This window comes from Mixophyes fleayi, chromosome 4, assembly GCF_038048845.1.
Source record: "Mixophyes fleayi isolate aMixFle1 chromosome 4, aMixFle1.hap1, whole genome shotgun sequence".
Classification (NCBI taxonomy): Eukaryota; Metazoa; Chordata; class Amphibia; order Anura; family Limnodynastidae; genus Mixophyes; species Mixophyes fleayi.
In genome coordinates this window covers 221,677,899-221,699,960 of record NC_134405.1, presented here as the reverse complement: position 1 = coordinate 221,699,960, position 22,062 = coordinate 221,677,899, and the positions used below count along the sequence as shown (strand labels likewise).

Below are 22,062 nucleotides of genomic sequence, written 5' to 3'. Positions count from 1 at the left end.
ACACCAACACCAGCCTGTGCTTTTTCATTTCATTAAAAGGATTTTTCATGCTGGACACCCATGGGTAGACATATCCTCCCTTAATACATTTTGGTTGAAGTTTTCTTTTACTTGAGGGGTACTCTAGTAAGTGAACTGGATAATGAAACAAAAATATTGCTGTACTGAAAAATAAATAAATCATCAGTATTTTCACACAGTTGTCCTCTTTTTGTATTCAAGAGATAATGGAGGGTGAGCTATGATGACTCTCATGCACTATGTATGGACCACTCCCTGGGACCAGGATGATGCATACAGCTTGCTACAGCTTGTACTGAGGTGGATTTGTATCAGACACTCAGACCACAGTCTCCTCCCACTCATTCCTCCTCTTAACCCAGCTCCCAGAGAACATGTGCAGATCCGTCATCATCACACACTGTACACACAGCAGGCGTGCTCTGATCACATCACCCACCATCCTCATCTTTCTCTCAGAAGGTAAGGACTATCGATTATACCTTATTATTCTATTAGTTATCTGATACAAATTGTGGATGGGGACTAAAGACATTTTATTTAAGCGGATGGGAGTGCTTGTTGTTCATTATACAGCAATGCAGGCCTTTCTGATGCTGATGGGATTCTATTTTTTTTTTTATTGGATATGAATTATAGCTGAGGATGGAGGACACACGTGTATAGCTTGTGGTTTCATGCTACACCATATATCTGTCTGGCCGCTGTTATGTGGCCGGTCTGCTTGTCATCTGATGGGAAATTACAGAGTGTGCTGCCTTTTTATTGGCACGAATCAGAGATATTTTGTATCATGCGATAATAAAGCAAGACGCAGATCACTCACTTTAAATGGCACAACTTAATTACATTGCATTAATATAAATACAGTGATAAAGGAAGCTGTCACATATAGTACTGGACCATAAATATATGCATGGAGATTTTATATAATGAGCAGACTGCATGATTGTTAAAATGTTATTTGAATTATGCCGGTATTTTGGATTGATACGTACAATCACATTTGAGTCAAATGATTTGACCGTAGATGTATTGCATTGACGGGATGCACTAGCTATTTCCCTCTGCGCAGTATAAATGAATCATTTTCTAATGATATCCGCCAAAGGTGCGTGTGAAGGTCGAAATATAGAAATGTGGTTAAATCTTGATGTCATTACCCTTTTAGATGGCATTAAATCTCATTAGGACGATGCAGGTCCTAATCATATAAGCTGACAGGGCGGATGAAGGGATGAAGGTGCTGCTGTTGCAACATCCCTGGGATACACCTAAGCCATCCAGCTACAACACTCATTTGTAAATGTTATTTATGTGTGGAGGCTTTGGAGAGTGTTTGAAAAGCTGGCAGTAGGCATGCCTGGCACGCTGACCATACTCCTAGGTAGTGCGATGCCTTTCAAGGGCAGCCTCCATTGCCCCCCTTCCTCCATGTAAACTACGGTAGAGTAAACCCTGGCCGGCTGCTGATGCACTGGAGCTGTGTGGTTTTCATTGCTCATAGAAAAGTACTCGGCCCCCCTTCCTCCCACTCCTCTGTCTCCATTCTCCTCAATGACAAGGGTAGGCAGGCCCCTTTCTGCACAGTGACACTCCCAGATCTTTGTATTCTTGTCATCTTTAAACATTAACCCTCAGTTTTCCAGCAGCTGAACTGAACTTGCTTGCAAATTGGAATATCAAGGTACTGAAACTACTATGCTTTTCTAACTCATAATTTTTCAATTGTTTCACTGGTCATTTCACATATTTGTAAATATAAAGTGTTTTATCTAAGTAAATTAAAATAATCCTGCATGTTTCTATAAAGGAGTCAGGCTTTTATAGACTCACTCAGGATGCAAGATGCATCTTTTATTGCAGGTATGGTAAAGTCATTTGGTCATTTCATTATATTATTAAGGTTTTATGTTATAGGTAGTAAATATATTTGCCAACTTTACAATAATTATTGACTTTAAAAGAAAGAGTATTGAATGTATTTTTTTCATAGCAGTCAACATGCAAAATAAATCTTTCTCCTGTGCTGTCTACTAGAGTATCAACATGAAACTTGGGTTATTTACTAACATTTCATAAGGGTGCAAATTTATCACTATAGCAACCAATCAGACATTTGCCTTCATTTTCAAACTTGCACTAGAAAGATTAGACAATTGCTGATTGGGATGTTTGTTGAAACATTTGCATTTACAAAACTTGTCTGACGCAGATTAAGGAAGTGGAACTAGTTGATGTGCACAAATAAATACCATCATGCATAGTACACATGGAACACGTGTGCATAGTATAAACCATGCGTCCTGTGCACTCCACTATTAGCTCAGTCATTACTGTACAAATTAATATAGATGTCTGAGCTGTACTAGTTGAAATGATGAAATCCTTTATTAACCTATCTTCAATATTTAATCATTGAAACTGTTTTGGGTATGTATATACTAGTGTTTAACGAAGTATTTACCCTCTGCTGCTGTATGCTGAGTTCACTGCATGGCTGTTAGAATGCGGATCATTGAAGAAACGGTCACTTTTTTACCTAACACTTAATAGGAAAAAAATAGGACTTTTATGGTACATCAAACTTTAGAAAAAATGTCACTATAGATCACTATAGGGTTCAGGAAAGCCTATAATGGAAAAAGCGAAGCACAAAATCTTCTATAGTAGTACTATGTGCCTCCAAATTCACAAATGCGCCTAGATTTCTGCCAAAGCCCATGGAATCACAGAGCAAGGTGGCTGTGTATACACAGGAGCAGAGAGTTTGGACTAACCAATGGCCAGAGTGAGAATGTTCCTTGCAAAGTACAGAGTAGGCACACCGGTGCTCTTAGTTAGAGTTCTGTAAAAGCTAGATTTCATTTTTTGTTGTGTAAGATTATTGAAAATAAGATAAAAGGGAGGAAAGTGTGCATATTTATGGTGTGCGGAGGGGCCAAGGTCACTTGCACTCCACAAAAAAAATTAGATTTTTGATTGGGTTGCATCATCATACTTCTAATTGGACACATTTTGGGAATTCCATTTGCACTTTGTTAGAGAAGCCTATTAACAATAATTATTATAAATAATAAGTAAAATGTACATGCTATAAACCAGGGGCAAGTTGACGATTTTCAAACCAAGAGGTAAGCACCTGTAAAGTAAATGCTCTTCACTTTTGTTCTCAATAGCCCAGAAGGTCCTGTACTAGTAAAAGTTATAATGAAATCCATAAGGATAAAATGGGGTTTAAAGTATACTCCGCATTTAAAAAAAATAAATGAAAATGCTGTGAGTGTTCTGCACGGCATATTCCTATTTCATGACCTTCAGGAAAGGTATCTGCCCTTCTCTCTCGAAAATGCTCATAACAGTGCAAACCGAATAAATCACACATCACCAAGCAATGGATAAAATATGGCCACAAACTTTTATGTCATTTTTCCTGTCTTAATCTTAAGCGGATGGGTTTACCGGTCAACAAAGTGCCTCCAAGGGCCATGGATATTGTGCCTGTCGACCAAATTCAAAGGGTCCCGTCTGCTGTGCCCATCCAACAGGCCGCCTGTAGCTCTGTCCCAGTAACAACCATATGCAGGTTGTAATAACCCATTCCATGGGACAGGAACATGACCACTGTCCAGGCAAGGTTCTGCAGCATCCCCCAAATATAACTATTGTCTCACCTTTTTCCAGGGACAAAAAATAAGCCCCCTTCCCTTAACTGAAACATAGACAGTGCCAACTTCCAACACATTCCAAATATGATATCTCCCTTCTTTTCATTTTTGTATAATTTCTTTTCTCCTTTCATTTATTTTTCTTTTCTTTTTTTGTAAACTAAATCTCTGAAATATCCTAGATATTTCTCATTTCTCTTTTTTATAACTAAAAAAAAATATAGCATTCCATAGACCATTGTACAATACAAACATATTTGTGCAGCCTTAAACATCCTAATCTCTATCTCCCTCCTTACCCATAACTGTGTGGGAAACACGGCAGGGCAACACGGTGGCTAAGTGGTTAGCACTTCTGCCTCACAGCGCTGGGGTCATGAGTTCGATTCCCATCATGACCTTATCTGTGTGAAGTTTGTAGGTTCTCCGTGGGTTTCCTCCAGGTGCTCCGGTTTCCTCCCACACTCCAAAAACTTACTGGTAGGTTAATTGGCTGCTATCAAAAATTGACCCTAGTCTGTCTCTCTATGTCTGTCTGTCTGTGTGTGTATGTTAGGGAATTTAGACTGTAAGCTCCAATGGGGCAGGGACTGATGGGAATGAGTTCTCTGTACAGCGCTGCGGAATTAGTGGCGGTATATAAATAAATGGTGATGATGATGATGATGATACATAGGGTTACCTACACGTGTTCTGCTGGAAAGACGGAGGTGAGTGCACCTTCTGCTGTCCCGGACATGACACTGCTCAACCCATTCCTTCCTTTCCCCTTTCCTAATAATGTTGGAACTTTATTAAATTCCCGAGAGTATTTCCCTTTATCCCATTCAGGTTAAATCTCACTGTCCCTCTTTCTGAACCTGTTAGAATTCCGATGCACACAGAGCAGCAATAGGACATGTGACAGGTTCCTTGTTACGGTCATGACACACCGCTCATTCCTAGTGGGTGCTTCCATACCTGCTTTGTACCAAGTCTGCAAGAAGATTTTTGAAGTGTGATAAAATAAATGGTCAACCTTCCCTTCACCTGTTTTAATTCCTTTATTGATTCTCTGTCATAGACTCTGTTTATAACAAGTATCTAAAAATACATTTTCACAGAAACAGAGGAGAAGTAGATCAGAGAGATGCAGATAGAAATAACATGCAAGCCTTCTTTCTTCCTTCCTTATATCTTGTTAAAATTGCCTCTTTTATCCATTCACATTATTGCTAGGTTTGTTGAAGGTGCATATGTTAGTGTCTATGGCGTGATGTATAGAAATGTGATAGCATAGCGTGTTTTCTTTACATAGCTGTGAAAAGTCCCTAAATATAATTGCCTAATAATAATTCCTGCTACTCCTGGGTTACTGCTGCATCATCTTTGCTTTTTTAATCCCTTGCCAGTGAGGGTAACGTGCTTATTAAATATTTTTTTCTTAACCTCCAATATCTGTTTGGTGTTTTTGTAGTCATATCAATATCAGCTTTAGTTGTAAAATCCAAATGAACTATTGCAGAGCCAATAGATGTATGAAAATAGTGGGGAAGGCATATGTAACAAATGTTATTGCAGGTAAAATCTTTTCTACAGCCGTATTTATGGCTACCATGGTCATAAAGAAAAGACACAGCAACTTTGTGAGAGAGGTGATTTAAGTGATGGGGGTTAGTTTGACAAGCTCTATAGAGAATGACTGAAGTTTAATGTACAGTAGCTAAGGTAATGCTAGCATGGAAGTCTGAGGAAACTTTCACATAGCTGCATAATTACATAGGATGGAAAAAGACACAACTTCATCCAGTTCACATTTCCGTAGATTTGAATTGTACTGATGCGGAGGATGGCAAAACAAAATCCTAGATGGGCAATTGTTAACCTCATTGGAGGGAATACATTTCTTTCTGATCCCAAAAATGTGGGCGAAGTAACCCTTAGGGGTATATTTGCTAAACTGCGGGTTTGAAAAAGTGGAGATGTTGCCTATAGCTACCAATCACATTCTAGGGGGGGTATTCAATTGTTTCTTTTAACGCGCTAAAACAAAAAAAACCGAGCGCTCTAAAAATATTACCGTTAATACGGTAATTACTCACTAAATTTCATCTCGCAGCTCCCTGAGCAGCGAGCTGAAATTCAGCCCTCTGGCAGCGAGTAAGTACCGTATTAACTGTTTACGCGCGCAAAATTACTGTATAATATGAAGTTTTTTTCGAGTGCTCGTTTTTTTTTGTTTTAGCGCGTTAAAAGAAACAATTGAATACCCCCCACATGTTATTTTGTAGAATTTACTAAATAAATGACAGCTAGAATCTGATTGGTTGATGTAGGCAAAATCTCCACATTTTGAAACCCGCAGTTTAGTAAATATACCCCTTAGACTTTTTTTTAAGTAAAACATTGGTAACTTTGTGAGTGCAATCTAAAGCTAGGTACACACTACACTGTTTTCGTCCAATAATCGTCTCAAACAGCCGACATATGACCGCTCGTTCAAAAGTCGGGTCAGTGTGTGCAGTGACACGATGGTCGAAAGTCTGCCCAAATGGACGATTATCGCCTTATTTGGTTGGTCGTACAGTTTAATATTTTTGTTCCAATCTCGTTTCCGCTGTGTAGTGTGTATAAACTTCCGACCGATCCACAACAGTGAGTACGAAATTACAGTCATTGCTCACGACAACATGGCTGTAAAAAGTCGCTAAAGGGACGTCCGCTCTTCCCTTTATCGTCCTAAACAAGGCTAGTGTGTATGCAGTCCATGGACCGAGCGATCAGAACATCGATCACATGTAAAATCGCTCGGCATTAAAAGTTGGTCGAAATTTCTGTAGTGTGTACCCAGCTTAGGCGGTAGTTGGAGAGAGAGGCTGGGTCAAGAGATTGTTTCTTTAGAATTGGTGAGATAAGCATGTTTTTAATTGAGGATTGAATTGTGCCATTGTATATAGAATAGCTGAAGATGTGAGGTAGAGGGGTATTGTAAGGTGAGAGGATGAGATGAGTGTAGATACATTGTCCTTGGCTACTGGAGAGAAAGAACTGAGGGTGAATAGGGAAGTGTAGGTGAAGGTGGGTGGGATGTGTGGGATCTGGCATAATGAAATACCTTGTTGAATGTCAATTTTATCATTGAAGCAGGTAGAAAAATCATGGGCTGTGAAGAAGGAAGGTCAGAGGAGTGAGTTGAAAGCAATGGGGGTTAGAAGACTGGATGGATATTATACAAGTGAAGTATGTTTGCCTAGCAAACGAGGGTAGTATTGTAAGATGAAAGTATGATTTTATAGTGAAGAAAGCGAGATTTCCTGCATTGGTGCTCAGCAGTGTGGGATAATAGAAGCAGTTTCTATGCTATGCCTTTCATTCATATGCAACTTGACCTTGGTATGACCCTTGGTAGAAAATGTTCATTAGATAAAGCTTTGTTATTAATTGATTTATAAGGCACAGTAAAATAAACAATAATAGTTTTTTCTACAATATCTTTATAATTTAACCCTTCTAATACATGTATTAATGAGGCTGTACAGCTTGTACATTACTGAAAGAGACATTTGCAGGAACAAAAAATTCCAGGGACAAATCATTAAACCACGGGACAGTTCATGGAAATTAAATTATTATTATACATATTTCACTACATTCCTTCTTTCCTTCTCTTCTAGTTTTAACAAATTAAATGTTTTTTTCTGCTTGTAATTGCAACAGTAATTGTGGAAAGTGTTAGTAAAGCTGAGCATTTTTTCCACTAAGTCATGTTAAAGACTTAGGGGCATATTCAATACTCGGCGGAAACGCCGAAAATCCCGCGGTCCGTGCACTATTACCGTTATTACGGTAATAGTGCGCGGAAAAACCATAAATACGGTAATTTTCTCGCTGGATTTCAGCTCGCAGCTCCCTGAGTCGCGAGCTGAAATCCAGCTAATTATTACCGTAATATCGGTAATAGTTTTTACACGGCGCGGGAACGGAAGAATTGAATATGCCCCTTATTGTTATACATTTTGACGTAAAAAGAGGAGTTAAAAACATTGTAAATTGAAAAAATGCTTTATTCAAAGAATAAGGCATTTTTTGTTCATTAATTTTCTTAGTTATCACCATCCCGAGATGCCGAACAGCATTGCTTCAGTACAAGTATATCTGCAATGCTTGTCAAATAGGCTTCCTGGAAACTATCACCGCCACAACCCAATGAATTGCTGCTTGGGGTTACCACCAAAAGGGTGTAAGTGTTACTTTAAAGTCCATTATATTCATTTAAGTTTTTCTCCTTAAATAATTCTAAGTTTAGCCATATGTATGTTGTAATTTAACCATGAGAATGAAGGGTCATCTGTCCTTATTATATGTGTCACTTTATTTTGGAAATTTTGGTCAAAGTGCTAAACTTTCCCATTTAAAGTGTGCCAAAAGGCGTTCCCTTGAAAACATAGGCCAACATCGGGTTTCCATGACCTCCAGAACATGTAAACTTCACTAAGCCTAGCCTGCACTCAGCAAGGAATGCCCCAATCCATCTAGCTCCTGCCATTATAAAATACAAAATGTTGCAAGCTGCAGACTGTCCTTTTCATAAGCAAAATCAATGCTTATTTGTGATACAGGCGCAAATGGCATATGTGCAGTGGAAGAGGGCACGTTTTACAATTTAAAAATTGTCATTATAGTGTATTATAGATAAATATTATAACACTGTGGACACTGATGTCACTAACTTAATATGATTTAAAACCTTTGCAACAACCTGTTCCTGAATTATTTCTGCTGCAGGACTCTAGAGTCTGGAAAAACATGGGCATCTGGAATCTGGGCCTGCTAAATGCAGATGGCGATCTGAAATCAGTTGCAAAAATAGTTTTCTCTCTCTTCATGCTATTTCCTTTGGTATATTCAGTTACAGCATGTGGAAAATACTGCTGGAATACCCTAGCCCCCAGTATTTTTAAATTTGCTGATATTTCAATAGTACATTAATGTCACACCAAAAGATGGTGCATAATCTGTACTGAGTATTGATTACTGAAAACTGAATGATTGAAATCTCATTGGTCTAAAAAGCCCGGCACCCTCACATTTGCAGGGCTCTCATTGGGAGGTACTTACTCTCAAATTTATATTTCATGCAAATGTATTTTTTAACAGACGTGTTGCATGGATGAAGAGGTATCTTATTTCAGTCTCCTGGACAAAACCATGTTACAATGCAAGGGGTGCAAACTAGTTTTCTGTTTTGCACATAAGTTAAATACTGACTGTTTTTTCATGTTGCACACAAATACTTGATAGTTTATTTGTACACTGAAATTTAAAGTTGATATCTGTGTGCTACATGAAAAAACAGTCAGTATTTAACTTATGTGCAAAACAGAAAACTAGTTTGCACCCCTTGCTTTGTAACATGGTTTTGTCCAGGAGACTGAAATAAGATACCTCTTCATTTAAGATCCTTAATGAATCAGGTCCCTGTTAATTAATTATTCTTGTACTGAACATTTCAAATTATAAATGTATTATTGTTTATTATTACTGTTATTTGTGGCTCTCAAAGCTGTTATAACATGATTCTTCTATGAAATACCTCCTACCATTGCTGAATGGGGGAAAAAACTTGATATTTCCATCCTCCCCTTTAAGAATTAATATAAGCCCAAAGAGACTGCTGGTAAAACTTTCCCTGCTGTTTGAAGAATCATGTCCCCATAATACTATAGCAGGCTCGATAGTCCGAATTTTGTTGATAAACAGTTATGTCCAGCTACAGCTTTTATTTAGGACCCAAGTATAGTTCTGTATCATAATGTCTTCCTCACTCATTTCTCAAGGTAGTCATGACTATAGTGTTAATATATAAACAAGTAAAATGCTTTCAAGTACTTTTTTTTGCTTGCACTTGAAGGCATCTACCTAAGCTATTGTGGAAAATGTATATCTTTCCTACATGTTGTTTGTTTTTGATACACACCTTAATGTTTATCTTTTTTTTGCTTATTTTGTTACAATTCAGTTTTTGATATGTGCATTTGCGGAAAAAAACCCCCCAAAAACTAAAAACAAACTGCCAGTTTCTGCCTGAAATACAGTTGTTTCCCTTCTAAATATCTAATGAAATTAATGTAGAGAGCAATGTAGAAATTCATATATTACTAATGCTATAACAGACTTTTTTGTGTCGTTATATACTTCAATTAACTAAGTTTGAAGACAAGCTTGTGAGCAAGGTGAAGGACTAATGTTATAAAATGTTATGTTTCTGAAATAGAAGCAAGTTATCCACACATTTAGTTGGAATAAAACAACAATATTGATTTAAAGAAGAGTTCTACTCAAATGTAACTTTTTTTTTAAACCACCTTCCCATTCAAACTGGCTTGGCAATTATCCATGTGCTTCCAGATGGACTGATCTGCAGTCAGAAGTTCTCCAGGAGAACTTAGAAAGAATCTACTGTTCAGTGCAAGACTTTGGGTAATACTGATTGGACAGCTGCCTTGCCATTAACTCAGCATTGGCTATACATTTGCTGTATTCATTCATAATTCTCTAAAATATTAATACAGCAAAAATGCTAGCTTAAGAAAGAGGGTTGAAAGGCAAAAAAAATACATTTAGGTGGTGTTTTCCTTTAAATAATGTAAACATGCTTGTTAACCAATGTATAGGGACATTGTCAGAGTATATATAAATATTTGATAGAACTATATCATTGAATGTCTGCTGATTCAGTGCATTGCTATGGCTTTTATAAAAGTCATATAAAATAATTAAGACATTTTTTGCTCTAATCCTGCAAGGCTTGCTGTCACATGATGGAAACGCCAGCACTATTTGGTCTTTTGGCAAACTTCTCAGATAATTGTATTGATAGCTTTGAAGTTCCTTTGGGGTATGTCATGTGAATAAGATATTTATGATTATGCAGAATACTTTGTCTTCCCAAATTACATTTTCTTTTAAATCATTTTTGAAGCAGAAGATATGAGATTTGTGCTCAGGTCAAGAGAAAAGTTGTGTTAAATGTGTTAAAAAAATCAGATTAATCTTCTGTAAAGAACTGAGCTCCTGAATGTAAACTGTATGACCTCACATGAACATCAGTGTTAATCTGAGAAAATTCTATTTCTAAAATCCCAGACGGTAAGTGAGGGACAATTGGCAAGTTAAAGGGTTACTCAACGTAAGCATAATATATAATTATTTATTGCCTCTGGGCAATATATAATGAATTTGTAATACTTGGTGATTGCCTCTCACAGTACAGAGAGAGATGTGTGTCTTCCCGCTGTCCTGGTGGGTGTATAACAGTACAGGGCTGCCATTGCTAAGCTGGCTGTCTGCTTTCATTCAACCTGGATTTACCACCTATCTCTTGGGCTGTATTATTCAAGCCTTGACACAAGACGTCAAATCCAAACAGAAACAGATCAGACAGCCCTTATTATACGTACAACGAGAGTGTTAGAAGACAGCATCTTTCGCAGGATGGGTAAGTACCACTTTTCCTGTATGTACTGCCCAGATGCTGTGCAAAGATCTTTTAAAAAACTTGTGAAAAGTTGTACTTTTGACAGAAGAAATTTGGGCTCCAACTTCTGTGATGAGAATAAGAACCGATTTCTCTATGCTGCATATCATGTAACACTAGCTTGTATCCTGGGTAACTATTTTGAACTGTAATTTTAGAGTAAAAAGAGCTCATTGCATATGTGGCCCTCTGTGTGATATGGAAACAGATGGGATGTCTGCATTTTATTTCATACAGAGGTGCGGTTGACACCATAATCTTCTTGCGATTTGACAGGGACCACACGACACGTCATTACATTGTGCTTTTAATGTTTAGATACTCAGATTGACCACATGCTTATTCATAGACACACAGGAGCTTTCTAAATTGAAATACATTCTGTTGCTGTTAAAATCCTAATGCGCTGATTGGCTACATATTAATCTAACCCCCAGGGCTGTATTACCTGTTAGACGTCCTAGACCCCCATCTAGAAACCAATGGGCCCTCCAACTGGTATGCATTCCTACCTCTATATTTATTTTAGCAGGCCTGGATTCAGGGGGTGAGCAGTGCCTCCTGTGTCTACAGCCATTGCTATATTTTAGGTAGAAGGCGGTTTTAATTTCCAATACAGTGCATAGTCAGCAAACTGACATGCGCTGCATCTGTGTTACTATGTGTACTGAGTTCCTCCAATCAGGACTCAGCACATGTTCCTCTGGCATTCTGGTGGTTTGTTGAATGACAGACTTTGTTTAGAGCCTCTTGTTCCTTCTCTTCTAATTTGGTCAGCATCTCATTCTCCAAGGATAGCAGAGACTCTCATTCGAGTGCACACAGGTGACATGTACATTTTAAATATGATTTTACCCAGTGATCGAAGTGGGCTGGTACACGGTTGTATGCCGTATCGCCACTTCTCCTATTGCTTTCATTGTAAAATATCAAAATCCATTCACGTACACTTTCCATACTGCCACTTCTAAACTTCCACTTTAATCACTGATTTTAATTGTTAATATAATTGGTTTAGCAAAATATGTAAAATAAATATACCATAAGACATATGTAATATTCAAGTGTAAATAAAAATATTGTTTTATAGTGATTTTATATGTACCATACCATTGTAAAGTAAAGCTATCCACACGTGCCAATTTGATAAATTTATGTCCAATATATGGTCCTGTTCTGCTAGAACAAATTCAAGTTGATATGGCACAATGGGTAATTCACAAACAGGTTTAGAACCAACTACAGTACAGGGACAAAATGACTGGGCCATTCACAGTTTGGAGCCAATGTTGAGTTATCAGAAGACCCAGGGAAGGATTACTTGCTGCCATTCTGGGGCTTGTTGTTCTACAACAGCTGGAGAGCAACAGGTTTCATAATACTGGTTTGGTACACAAGAACGTGATGCAGACTGGTATTATACAACCTGTTGCTCTCATGTGGTATGTCATGCTGGTGCTTCTAGTTCCACAATAACCGGAGCCTGCTGGAGATGGTGGGAGGGGAGTTCTATCTTGGAATATGAAACTCAACAAGGGTACACAAATAAAGTAGTATGTGGAAAAGATGCTGGAGAATGCCAAGGGAAAGGCATTTTGGCAGCAGAGCCGATCAGAGGAAGGGCTTTAGTACCTTGTCCGGGGGCCTTTGATTTCTTAATCCACCTCTGCTAACTCAGCAATCCTTGTATCCCCTGGCTTGCATAATGATGACAATTGGTGTTCATAACATAAACACACTTACAAATTCTAAGAGGGATTCCTTAAACGTTTTTAATGGAAAATGTTACAAGGGATTTGCCATGAACATAAAGATATCGATTTGTAAATGTCCGAATGGGAGAGCATTGTTGGGGGCATATTCAATTGTTGGCGTTACTGCCTAAAGTAACGTGGCGCACGCACTATTACCGTAATGACAGTAATAGTGCATGTAAATACCGTTATTACGGTACATTTCATGCTGGATTTCAGCTCGCGGCTCAGGGAGCTGCAAGCTGAAATCCGGCTAAGTATTACCGTAATGACGGTAATAGTGCGCGTAAATACTGTTATTACGGTACATTTCACGCTGGATTTCAGCTCGCGGCTCAGTGAGCTGCGAGCTGAAATCCGGCTTAGCATTACCGTAATAACGGTAATACTTTTTCCGCGGCGGAAAACGCCAACAATTGAATATGCCCCTTGGAGTTTATCTTTTATTTATTTATTTACAATCCCTTTACTTTAATCATCTCCTGGGCAATATTTCTAAGCTTGTGTAAAAATAGGAAGGAATGAAATGAAATCAATAGGCAGTAAGGAAAATAAACTAAATGGCGATTGTCTTTCTCATAACATATTGCACACAGCTTAAGAACATTTGTGAGATTTAAAAGCGCTTTGTACAAATTCTTTATGTAAAGTATAATTCCAGAATATTAGAATATACTGTACTCATGCTGTGGAAGAATTCCACATACTCCAGTGCTTTGAGATGTTCTCCAGAAGAGGTGGGTGCAGTGCAGTGAATAAAGGCATTATGCTGTTCACAATGAGGAGTTAAAGTAAAATAATCCCTTCTAGCTAATATTACAGTCACTTTAATCCCATGCTTGGCTTTTACCCAGTTGTTAATAAATATTCTGTACTAATGCATTCTGTATCCTGTCTTATGGTTATTGTAGAAAGTGAAATACAAAAGCAGAGGTGTGAGAATGACCATGAACAAATGTGTCATTAATATTTTATTAATTCTCATTTTCTTTCAAGTGAATAAAATATATATTTCTTTTCTAGATACCCAAGCACTATGGATCTTTGAGAAGTATGGTCAGTGAAATATAGTAGTGAAAACATTTTATCCAGAACTGACTTTGGTGCTAGAAAGTGGTACTTGTGGACTGTCCATTTTTATATCTTGAAGAAATACAGAAATTACAGTCTTGCTACTTCAGATGCCTAAGAACAGTAAGGTAACTAAAAGAGAACTGGACGATGATGTTGTGGAATCAGTTAAAGATCTGCTTTCCAATGAGGATTCGTGTGATGAAAGCTTTAAGAAGAGTGAGCTGATGGTCCACGATGAGCTAGATAAAGATAGAGATATTGAGGAAGGGTCAGATACTGAGGATGAAAGACCAGCCTGGAACAGCAAACTCCAGTATATTCTTGCACAAGTTGGATTTTCCGTAGGCTTGGGAAATGTGTGGAGATTTCCATACTTATGCCAGAAAAATGGTGGAGGTAAGAAATATACCTCATTTTATTTTGATTGCACATTGAATATAGCTCATGTACTAATAACACTGGGCCTGATTCATTAAGGATCTTAACTTAAGAAACTTCTTATTTCAGTCTCCTGGACAAAACCATGTTACATTGCAAGGGGTGCAAATTAGCAGGGGCGGGCTGGGCCGGGGGCAGGGGAGCATCGGTCCCCCAGGCCGCTCCGTCTGACCCCTGTTCGGGCTGCCCCCCGTGAATGCACGTTTTCTTTAATATTTACCTGCCGCCGCATCACAACACAAGTGATGCGGCCGCGACAGCGCACAGGCGGCCGCATCGCCTGTCATGTGATGCGGCCGCCTGTGCCCCCCCAGGGGTGACATTAGCCTGCAAATTAGTTTTCTGTTTGGCACATAAGTTAAATACTGACTGTTTTTTCATGTAGCACACAAATACTTGATAGCTTATTTGTACACTGAAATTTAAAGATGATATTTGTGTGCTACATGAAAAAACAGTCAGTATTTAACTTATGTACAAAACAGAATACTAATTTGCACCCCTTGCATTGTTACAGGGTTTTGTCCAGGAGACTGAAATAAGAAGTTTCTTAAGTTAAGATCCTTAATGAATCAGGCCCACTGTATTTAAGGTTTTAGAATAAGTCTGATGGTAAGTGCTACATTCCTAATTAATTTATTCTATAGAAACAAAACCACAGAATGCTACATGCATGGTGCAATAAAAACACACTTGTGTTTTGCATAATAATTTTCATGCCTCCAAGACAATGACCATGAGGTTAAAACAACCCTGTCTTGGAGTAAAGTGCTGCTGTTACTATGAATTCACCTTTTTGTTATTGAGTAATGTCTTAAGTTTGCTATTTATTACTGTATTGTCTATTATTTTCGTTAATTCTCATTTTTTCAATCTGTCTCTTCCATTTCCTAGTGTCATTTCCTGTCTGATACAACTTCCTCCAGTATGCAATTTACAGTATATAGACAGATTCATCAACACTCTAGTATTATAAAAAGATGAACCCTTTGGGTAGCAGATATAAAAAGGCGATATAAAAATTTTATTATTTGTGTATCTCACTTTTATAAACTTATTTGATGTTTTTAAACAGGCCATACAAATTTTATGTAGGGGTCAACTTCAAGGATTTATCTGATATGTGAAAAACTAATAATAATGTCTCAGGCATATAGGTATCTATTGCCATATTTGACAGAATTGTTTTATTTTAACTTGCTGTGCAGTTTTGTACAAACTATGTCCTATGTAATTGAATTTCAGATAGCGAGAAAGGACCACTGTCTGTGTCTCTTGGTAGGCTTAAAACCATAATTACCAACATTGGCAACTTGTGTCCCGGGAGTTCCGGGAGGCAGGGGGATGTGTGGGGGCGGGGCTCAAAGAATTGTGTTGTTAGCCTTGCCCCAAAGCAGTCATCACTTTTCCCAGGCCAATAAAAATAGGGGGTGGGGCCACAATGACGCATACACGGCACAACTAAGCCCCACCCCCTCCGTTTAATTTGCGGAGCCGGACGGGAATCGGGAGAATTACCTGCTCTCCCGGGAGTCTAGGAGACCGACCCGAATTTCAAGAGTCTCCTGGACATTTCGAGAGAGTTGGCAAGTATGCTTAAAACCATGAAGGTTTATGTGTATAGGGCGCTCAGAGGGTCAGAAGGTTATATGAAATATATTCAGTTCTGATAAGCTCCTAAACACTGTCATATATATTTGTGAATGATATTAGGGTATTTTTTTTTATCTAAGGCAGTTTATGTGTGTAAGTTGTTACTTAAATGATCATTTAAGTAACAACCTATCCTACTATTATGTCTCTTAATTAAAGTCCTCCTGTTGTATATAGCCTTCTCACTTAGTTAATATCTTCGTGACCTCAATCAGTAAAGGATACATACCTCTTTGTCCTCTTGTAGTGTAAGTGAGATCAACACATGAATACAGAACATATTAAGAGCTATTCATAAAATTGGAGCCAGAGGTAAACAGCATAGACAGGTTACCCTGAAAATATTTACCTGCAAAATTCTGCATGTTTCCTTTACTTTGTTTTGCATCTGAAAAAACTACTGCTTCTCTAATAACTAGCTGCTATTATGTCTGTGCTCATGTTATACTATGTAAAAGTTATGAGCTTTCAAAAAAAAATAAAAAAATGTCTTACTCAGATTATTGTCTGGCATTGTATTTATTTTAGGCTAACATACTGAGATTAATTAGCTAATAGAACTGGTGATTTTGTAGCATGTGGTAACATTAACTTTCTCCAATAAATTTACAAAAACTTTTCAAAACATAGGTTTCACGGACAAGTAAATTTGATGAGCTCTTCCAAGAGAAAAGTCTCTTGCCATGAGATGAGAAGGTGAAATAACTGTGAACCCATCTGTATTTCAAACACAAACTAAATCTATTAAAATCCTTTTAGGTGCATATCTGGTGCCATATTTCATACTCCTCCTGGTTATTGGAATTCCACTTTTCTTCTTGGAGCTGTCTGTAGGGCAGAGAATACGGAGAGGAAGTATTGGAGTTTGGAATTACATTAGCCCTAAAATGGGTGGGATTGGATTTGCAAGCTGTATTGTAAGTATTCACATTTATGTATACTTTGTATAATAAAATATCAATAAATATATAGTTGCCAAGTGTCCCTAATTTTAGTACCGTACAGAACTGGGTTTTAAAGATTTAAGAATGCATCAAATCCATACTACACCCTTCTCAACCTGGGGCAAAATGATTGCATATATATGACATTATATAAATATCTTTAAAATAGACTGAGGGTTTCTTACTTGCTTTTCTTACTTATTGCATGATATTTGCCTCAGAGGGGTTATGGTGCTATCCCTGACAGCAGGATTTGTGAGACAACAACAGGTTGAAGATTAATTAAAACATTTTGCAGTATTTGTCTTTTAGCATGTACTACAATAATACAATTGTTTCTATATATTATTTTATGCATAGGACAGCAAAGGGGCAGCACGGTGGCTTAGTGGTTAGCACTTCTGCCTCACAGCTGAGGTCATGAGTTCGATTCCTGACCATGGCCTTATCTGTTTGGAGTTTGTATGTTCTCCCCGTGTTTGAGCTGGTTTCCTCCGAGTGCTCCGGTTTCCTCCCACACTCCAAAAACATACTAGTAGGTTAATTGGCTGCTATTAAATTGCCCTTAGTCTTTCTCAGTCTGTGTGTGTATGGGATATAGATTATAAGCTCCAATGGGGCAGGGACTGATGTGAATGAGTTCTCTGTACAGCGCTGCAGAATTAGTGGAGCTATATAAATAAATAGATGATGATGATGATGATAGGATAAAGAGGGCACTGTTTTACACGCTATCCCAGGTAGCAGACTGGATTTACACTCCTGATTACCCCTCTTTCCTAATTACCTGCTGGCATTAATGGGAAACAGGATATTCTACATACATACAATATAGAAGTAAATGATATACAGTAGTATGGCAATAGTTTGAAAGGTTGCCTATATTTCTTAGATATTAATAAAATACTGTTATCCTGTTATTCTGCCAATACATAAACTAGAGAATCTGGTTGAAATAACCAGTGCTACCTCACATGGACCCACTGTGTGTCACACAGTTTGGGTCTGTGCCACACAATTATATTGTGAGACAGGTCATCACAAGGTAAGCTCCTTCAAAAATGTTTGCACTGTTATTGATTAGCTCACCAAGGTAAGTCTATCATTAGGGAAATCCAATCAGAGCATTTACCTACTGATTAGTTCACTAAGCTACCTATGGTGAAATCCTATCAGAGCACCTATAGCATCATGGAGCTGTTACATTGGACATTAATCAGTATATATCTGGCACAGGGTTGTGTATGGTTGTCATGGGACTGTTACAGTGCACCATTTTCATGGGGCTGCTGTACTAGACCTGGATCTATGTAAATTGGTCATTTGGGACTATACAGTAGATGACACCACTACAATTATTGCCTCATGTAGATTTGGATGCAATATTAGTCCAATGTGCAGATGGAAATTGCATCCCAAAAACAAGACACATTTTGCAGGGATATGTTGAACCAGTTACATCTAAGCTAATTGTCTCCTGACAGGCACATATGTATCTGTGTCTCAGCGGTATATTTACTAAACTGCGGGTTTGAAAAAGTGGAGATGTTGTCTATAGCAACCAATCAGAATCTAGCTGTCAGTTTGTAGAATGTACTAAATAAATGACAGCTAGAATCTGATTGGTTTTCAAACCCGCAGTTTAGTAAATATACCCCTCAGTCTACATAACTCGCATTCGCTCTAACATGCCCTTACACGCACCCTCCTTCCCCCTGTTCTGTCTTTTCATTCATAAGGGTCAACAAGCGACCATAAGGGCAACATGCGACTCATATATATATATATACATATGACTCCAACAGTAACTGCTTTGGAGGCAAGTAAAAAATTTAATATACGCTAAAACGCTATTTGTGTCCTATTTAGTTCGCTTAGTCTGTATGGTGGGTCTTGGGAATGTATGTATGGTGAGCATTTGGGGCTGTATGGGATTTGTAGGGGATGTATATGTTGGGCAATAGGGTCTGCCTTGCATAGTATATAAAATTCATCTTGCAGCACATATTACAGCGAATGGTAAATGAATAGTTTTTGTGGTGTTATACACAGAAAGCTTGGTACACCAAGCTAAGTTTTATCAAACAGTTGCAAGTGTTTTCTTAATACTAAGCTATTTTTACATACTACATATGTTTATCGATTTGTGTATCTGGTTATAGTAGAATTTGCATGCTTAAATATTTTCCTATGTTGGTATGTTGCTGTATTCATAACCGGATAGTAAAGAACCACCACACTAAGTTGTCACTAACTCAAAAATGTTAAATAATTTCTAATTATTATGATAATTTATAACATATAACAATTAAATACATTTCAGGTGGTGCACCCACAACACTATGAACTTGAAACATCACAGGAAGAGGGAAAATGTGTGTATACTCTTGGGGCACTCTGTGATTTTGTTTATAATAAAATTTCAAACTTTATTGTACTCTTTAAAAAATAGAACTTTTCTTACTGAATCACCAGTTGTAGAAAAATATTTTTTTAAAAAATTGTGCATACGGTGCAAATGAAGTGTAATAAAATAGCAGTATCAAACTGCTAATCCTCTCTTTGTAATTTTATTATTTATTTTGTTTATCATTCAACTTGGTTTATTGAAAATTTTTATTCCCCAACTCCTGGGTTTTTCATTTGTGTATTGTATATCACCCCTGACCACTATTTATAATAGCTGCTTGAAAAGATCAGCTTCAAGCAATTAATTACATTATGGAGATGAAACAATTATTTCTTAGTGGTCAATTCTTCTACAACTAAAGAGCTGATATTAGATTATAGTTAAACTAGGAGTGGTCACTTAGCGAGGCAAACGCTGACATGCGTTTAGCTACTCTTGCTTTCTCAAGGCCTTGGCGTTCGCCCTGCTATGTGACCACTCCTAGTTTAATTATAATCTAATATCAGCTCTTTAGTTGTAGAAGAATTGACTACTAAGGAATAATTGCTAATGGCTAAAATATGTTATGTAGGGTTACCAATAATACATGACTGGTTGACCAAGGAATGAATGAGAGACTGAAAGGGATACATATAGCTCCTAATCTTATCTAATTATATGGAGGGTTATTTTACAGACCCACAATATTTACTTTTATTGTTCTCTTATGGATAAGAAACTTCTAGCCATTATAGGATTGATAAGCAGATTTATGTTTTATACAAAGAGAATGTTTTATCTCTAGACTATATAGAGTAAGTAATTGCTTGAAGATCTTTTCAAGCAATCATTATAAATAGGGGTGAGGGGTGATATACTATATACAAATGAAAAACCCAAAAGTTGTGGAATAAAAATAAAAACAGGAGAGGAAATTTTCAATATACCAAGTTCACTGATAAACGAAATAATTTAAAATCACAGAAGCAAAACTGCTATTTATTACATTTCACTTACACATTATGCACAAAAATATTTAAAAATATTCGCTACAATTGGTGATTCAGTAAAAAGTGTTCTATTTTGTAAAGAATACATCAATAAAGTTTGAAGTTTTATTATAAACAAAATAACAGAGTAGCTCAAGAGTATACCAGGGCCGTCTTTCCCATTGGGCACAAGGGGCAGGTGCACGGGGGCCCTGCAGCCCAGGGGGCCCGTCGGAGGCGGCAAAAAAAACAAAAAACCTGGAAAAAAAAAGACAATACTTACCTTGCGGTCAGCTGGCGATCCGGCTCCCTCCATGGTCTCCTCCTCCATACGGCGCTCGCAGAGCATGTCGGGCGTGACGTCATCACGCCCGCCCGACATCCATTGCGGAGCGCGACGGAGGAGGAGACCATGGAGGGAGCCGGATCGCCAGCTGACCGCAAGGTAAGTATTGTCTTTTTTTTTTCCAGGTTTTTTGTTTTTTTTGCTGCCTCCGACGGGCCCCCTGGGCTGCAGGGCCCATATATATATAATCTTTTTTTTTTTTTGTATATATAGGGGCCCCGGTGCACTGCTGTGCCCGGGGGCCCAAGATGTTCTTAAGAGGGCCCTGGAGTATACACACATTTTCCCTCTTCCAATTATGTATTCGTGACAGTGTCATCCCTCATATGAATGCTGGCATAGTTCCTCAATAAATAGGGCCATATTTGTGACCCACCTAATTGACCACTAGTTATAATGGTATATAGAACTATATTGCAATCATTTCTGTTTTGGATACAAAGCCGGTCCACCCAATGCAAACATAATTACAGTTTATCTCTCCTGAAAAGACACAAAAGAAACTGTACCTATCTGAACACTTAAATATTTCCCTACACAGATGTGGAAGAACACAGCCAACATATAGAAGTGTTATTGTGACCTTGTCAATAGATAGAGAACAATAACATGCACTGAGAAATATTTCCAGCTTCTGGAACAAGAAAAGTGACACCAAGCAAGTTACAGAATTAGGCCAGATCTTGTGAACTGAAATGACATTTGCAGGTGTGCATGCATATAGCATAGCATACTGGGAGTTACCAAGGATATGGAATAAGAATAGCTGAACCAAGAAAACATCCATAAATACAAAACGAAAAAGAAAAAGAAAATCCAACCTACAGTGATGAGACTTTTATAAAATCCAACTGGTCTTTATAAAGTAGCATAATTTTAACCAAATATAACTTTTTAGCCTGCACAATTTATTTGCAATGTCTGTCTAAGTAGTAGTCAGGGGACAAAGCATCCCAATGAAGCACTACAAATACATCATGGGTTGCTTACACACATTTTACCTCCTACTGCATTCCCAAAATATACAAACAATATAAAATAATAATAATAATGTAATTATTGGTAGTAATTGCTGTGTTTGCTTTTTTCCTTCTTTTATCTCCCCACACAGTGGTGTTCAGTGTTCTCTCCACATTAACTTTTTCACTGCAGGACATTACCTGCCACTGTTGATATGTGAAGCCAGTTGAAAAGGACTCCTACATTTTAATAATAAATTGAGGGCCTCCCAACTAATAATAATACTAAATTATTTAACCAATGAAATCAT

The 22,062-nt window shown here is 37.7% G+C and overlaps 1 protein-coding gene across 1 annotated transcript in view; it reads left to right on the top strand.

The window, feature by feature from the left end:
* Positions 1 to 346: 346 nt before the first annotated feature.
* SLC6A15 (solute carrier family 6 member 15) overlaps positions 347 to 22,062 on the top strand; it is a 58,342-nt gene continuing 36,626 nt past the window's right edge. The window contains exons 1-3 of the mRNA XM_075209367.1: positions 347 to 483; positions 13,983 to 14,429; positions 16,884 to 17,041. Of these exons, the coding sequence (XP_075065468.1) occupies positions 14,141 to 14,429; positions 16,884 to 17,041 (447 nt within the window). The 5' untranslated portion in view covers positions 347 to 483; positions 13,983 to 14,140. The remainder of the gene's footprint in view (positions 484 to 13,982; positions 14,430 to 16,883; positions 17,042 to 22,062) is intronic.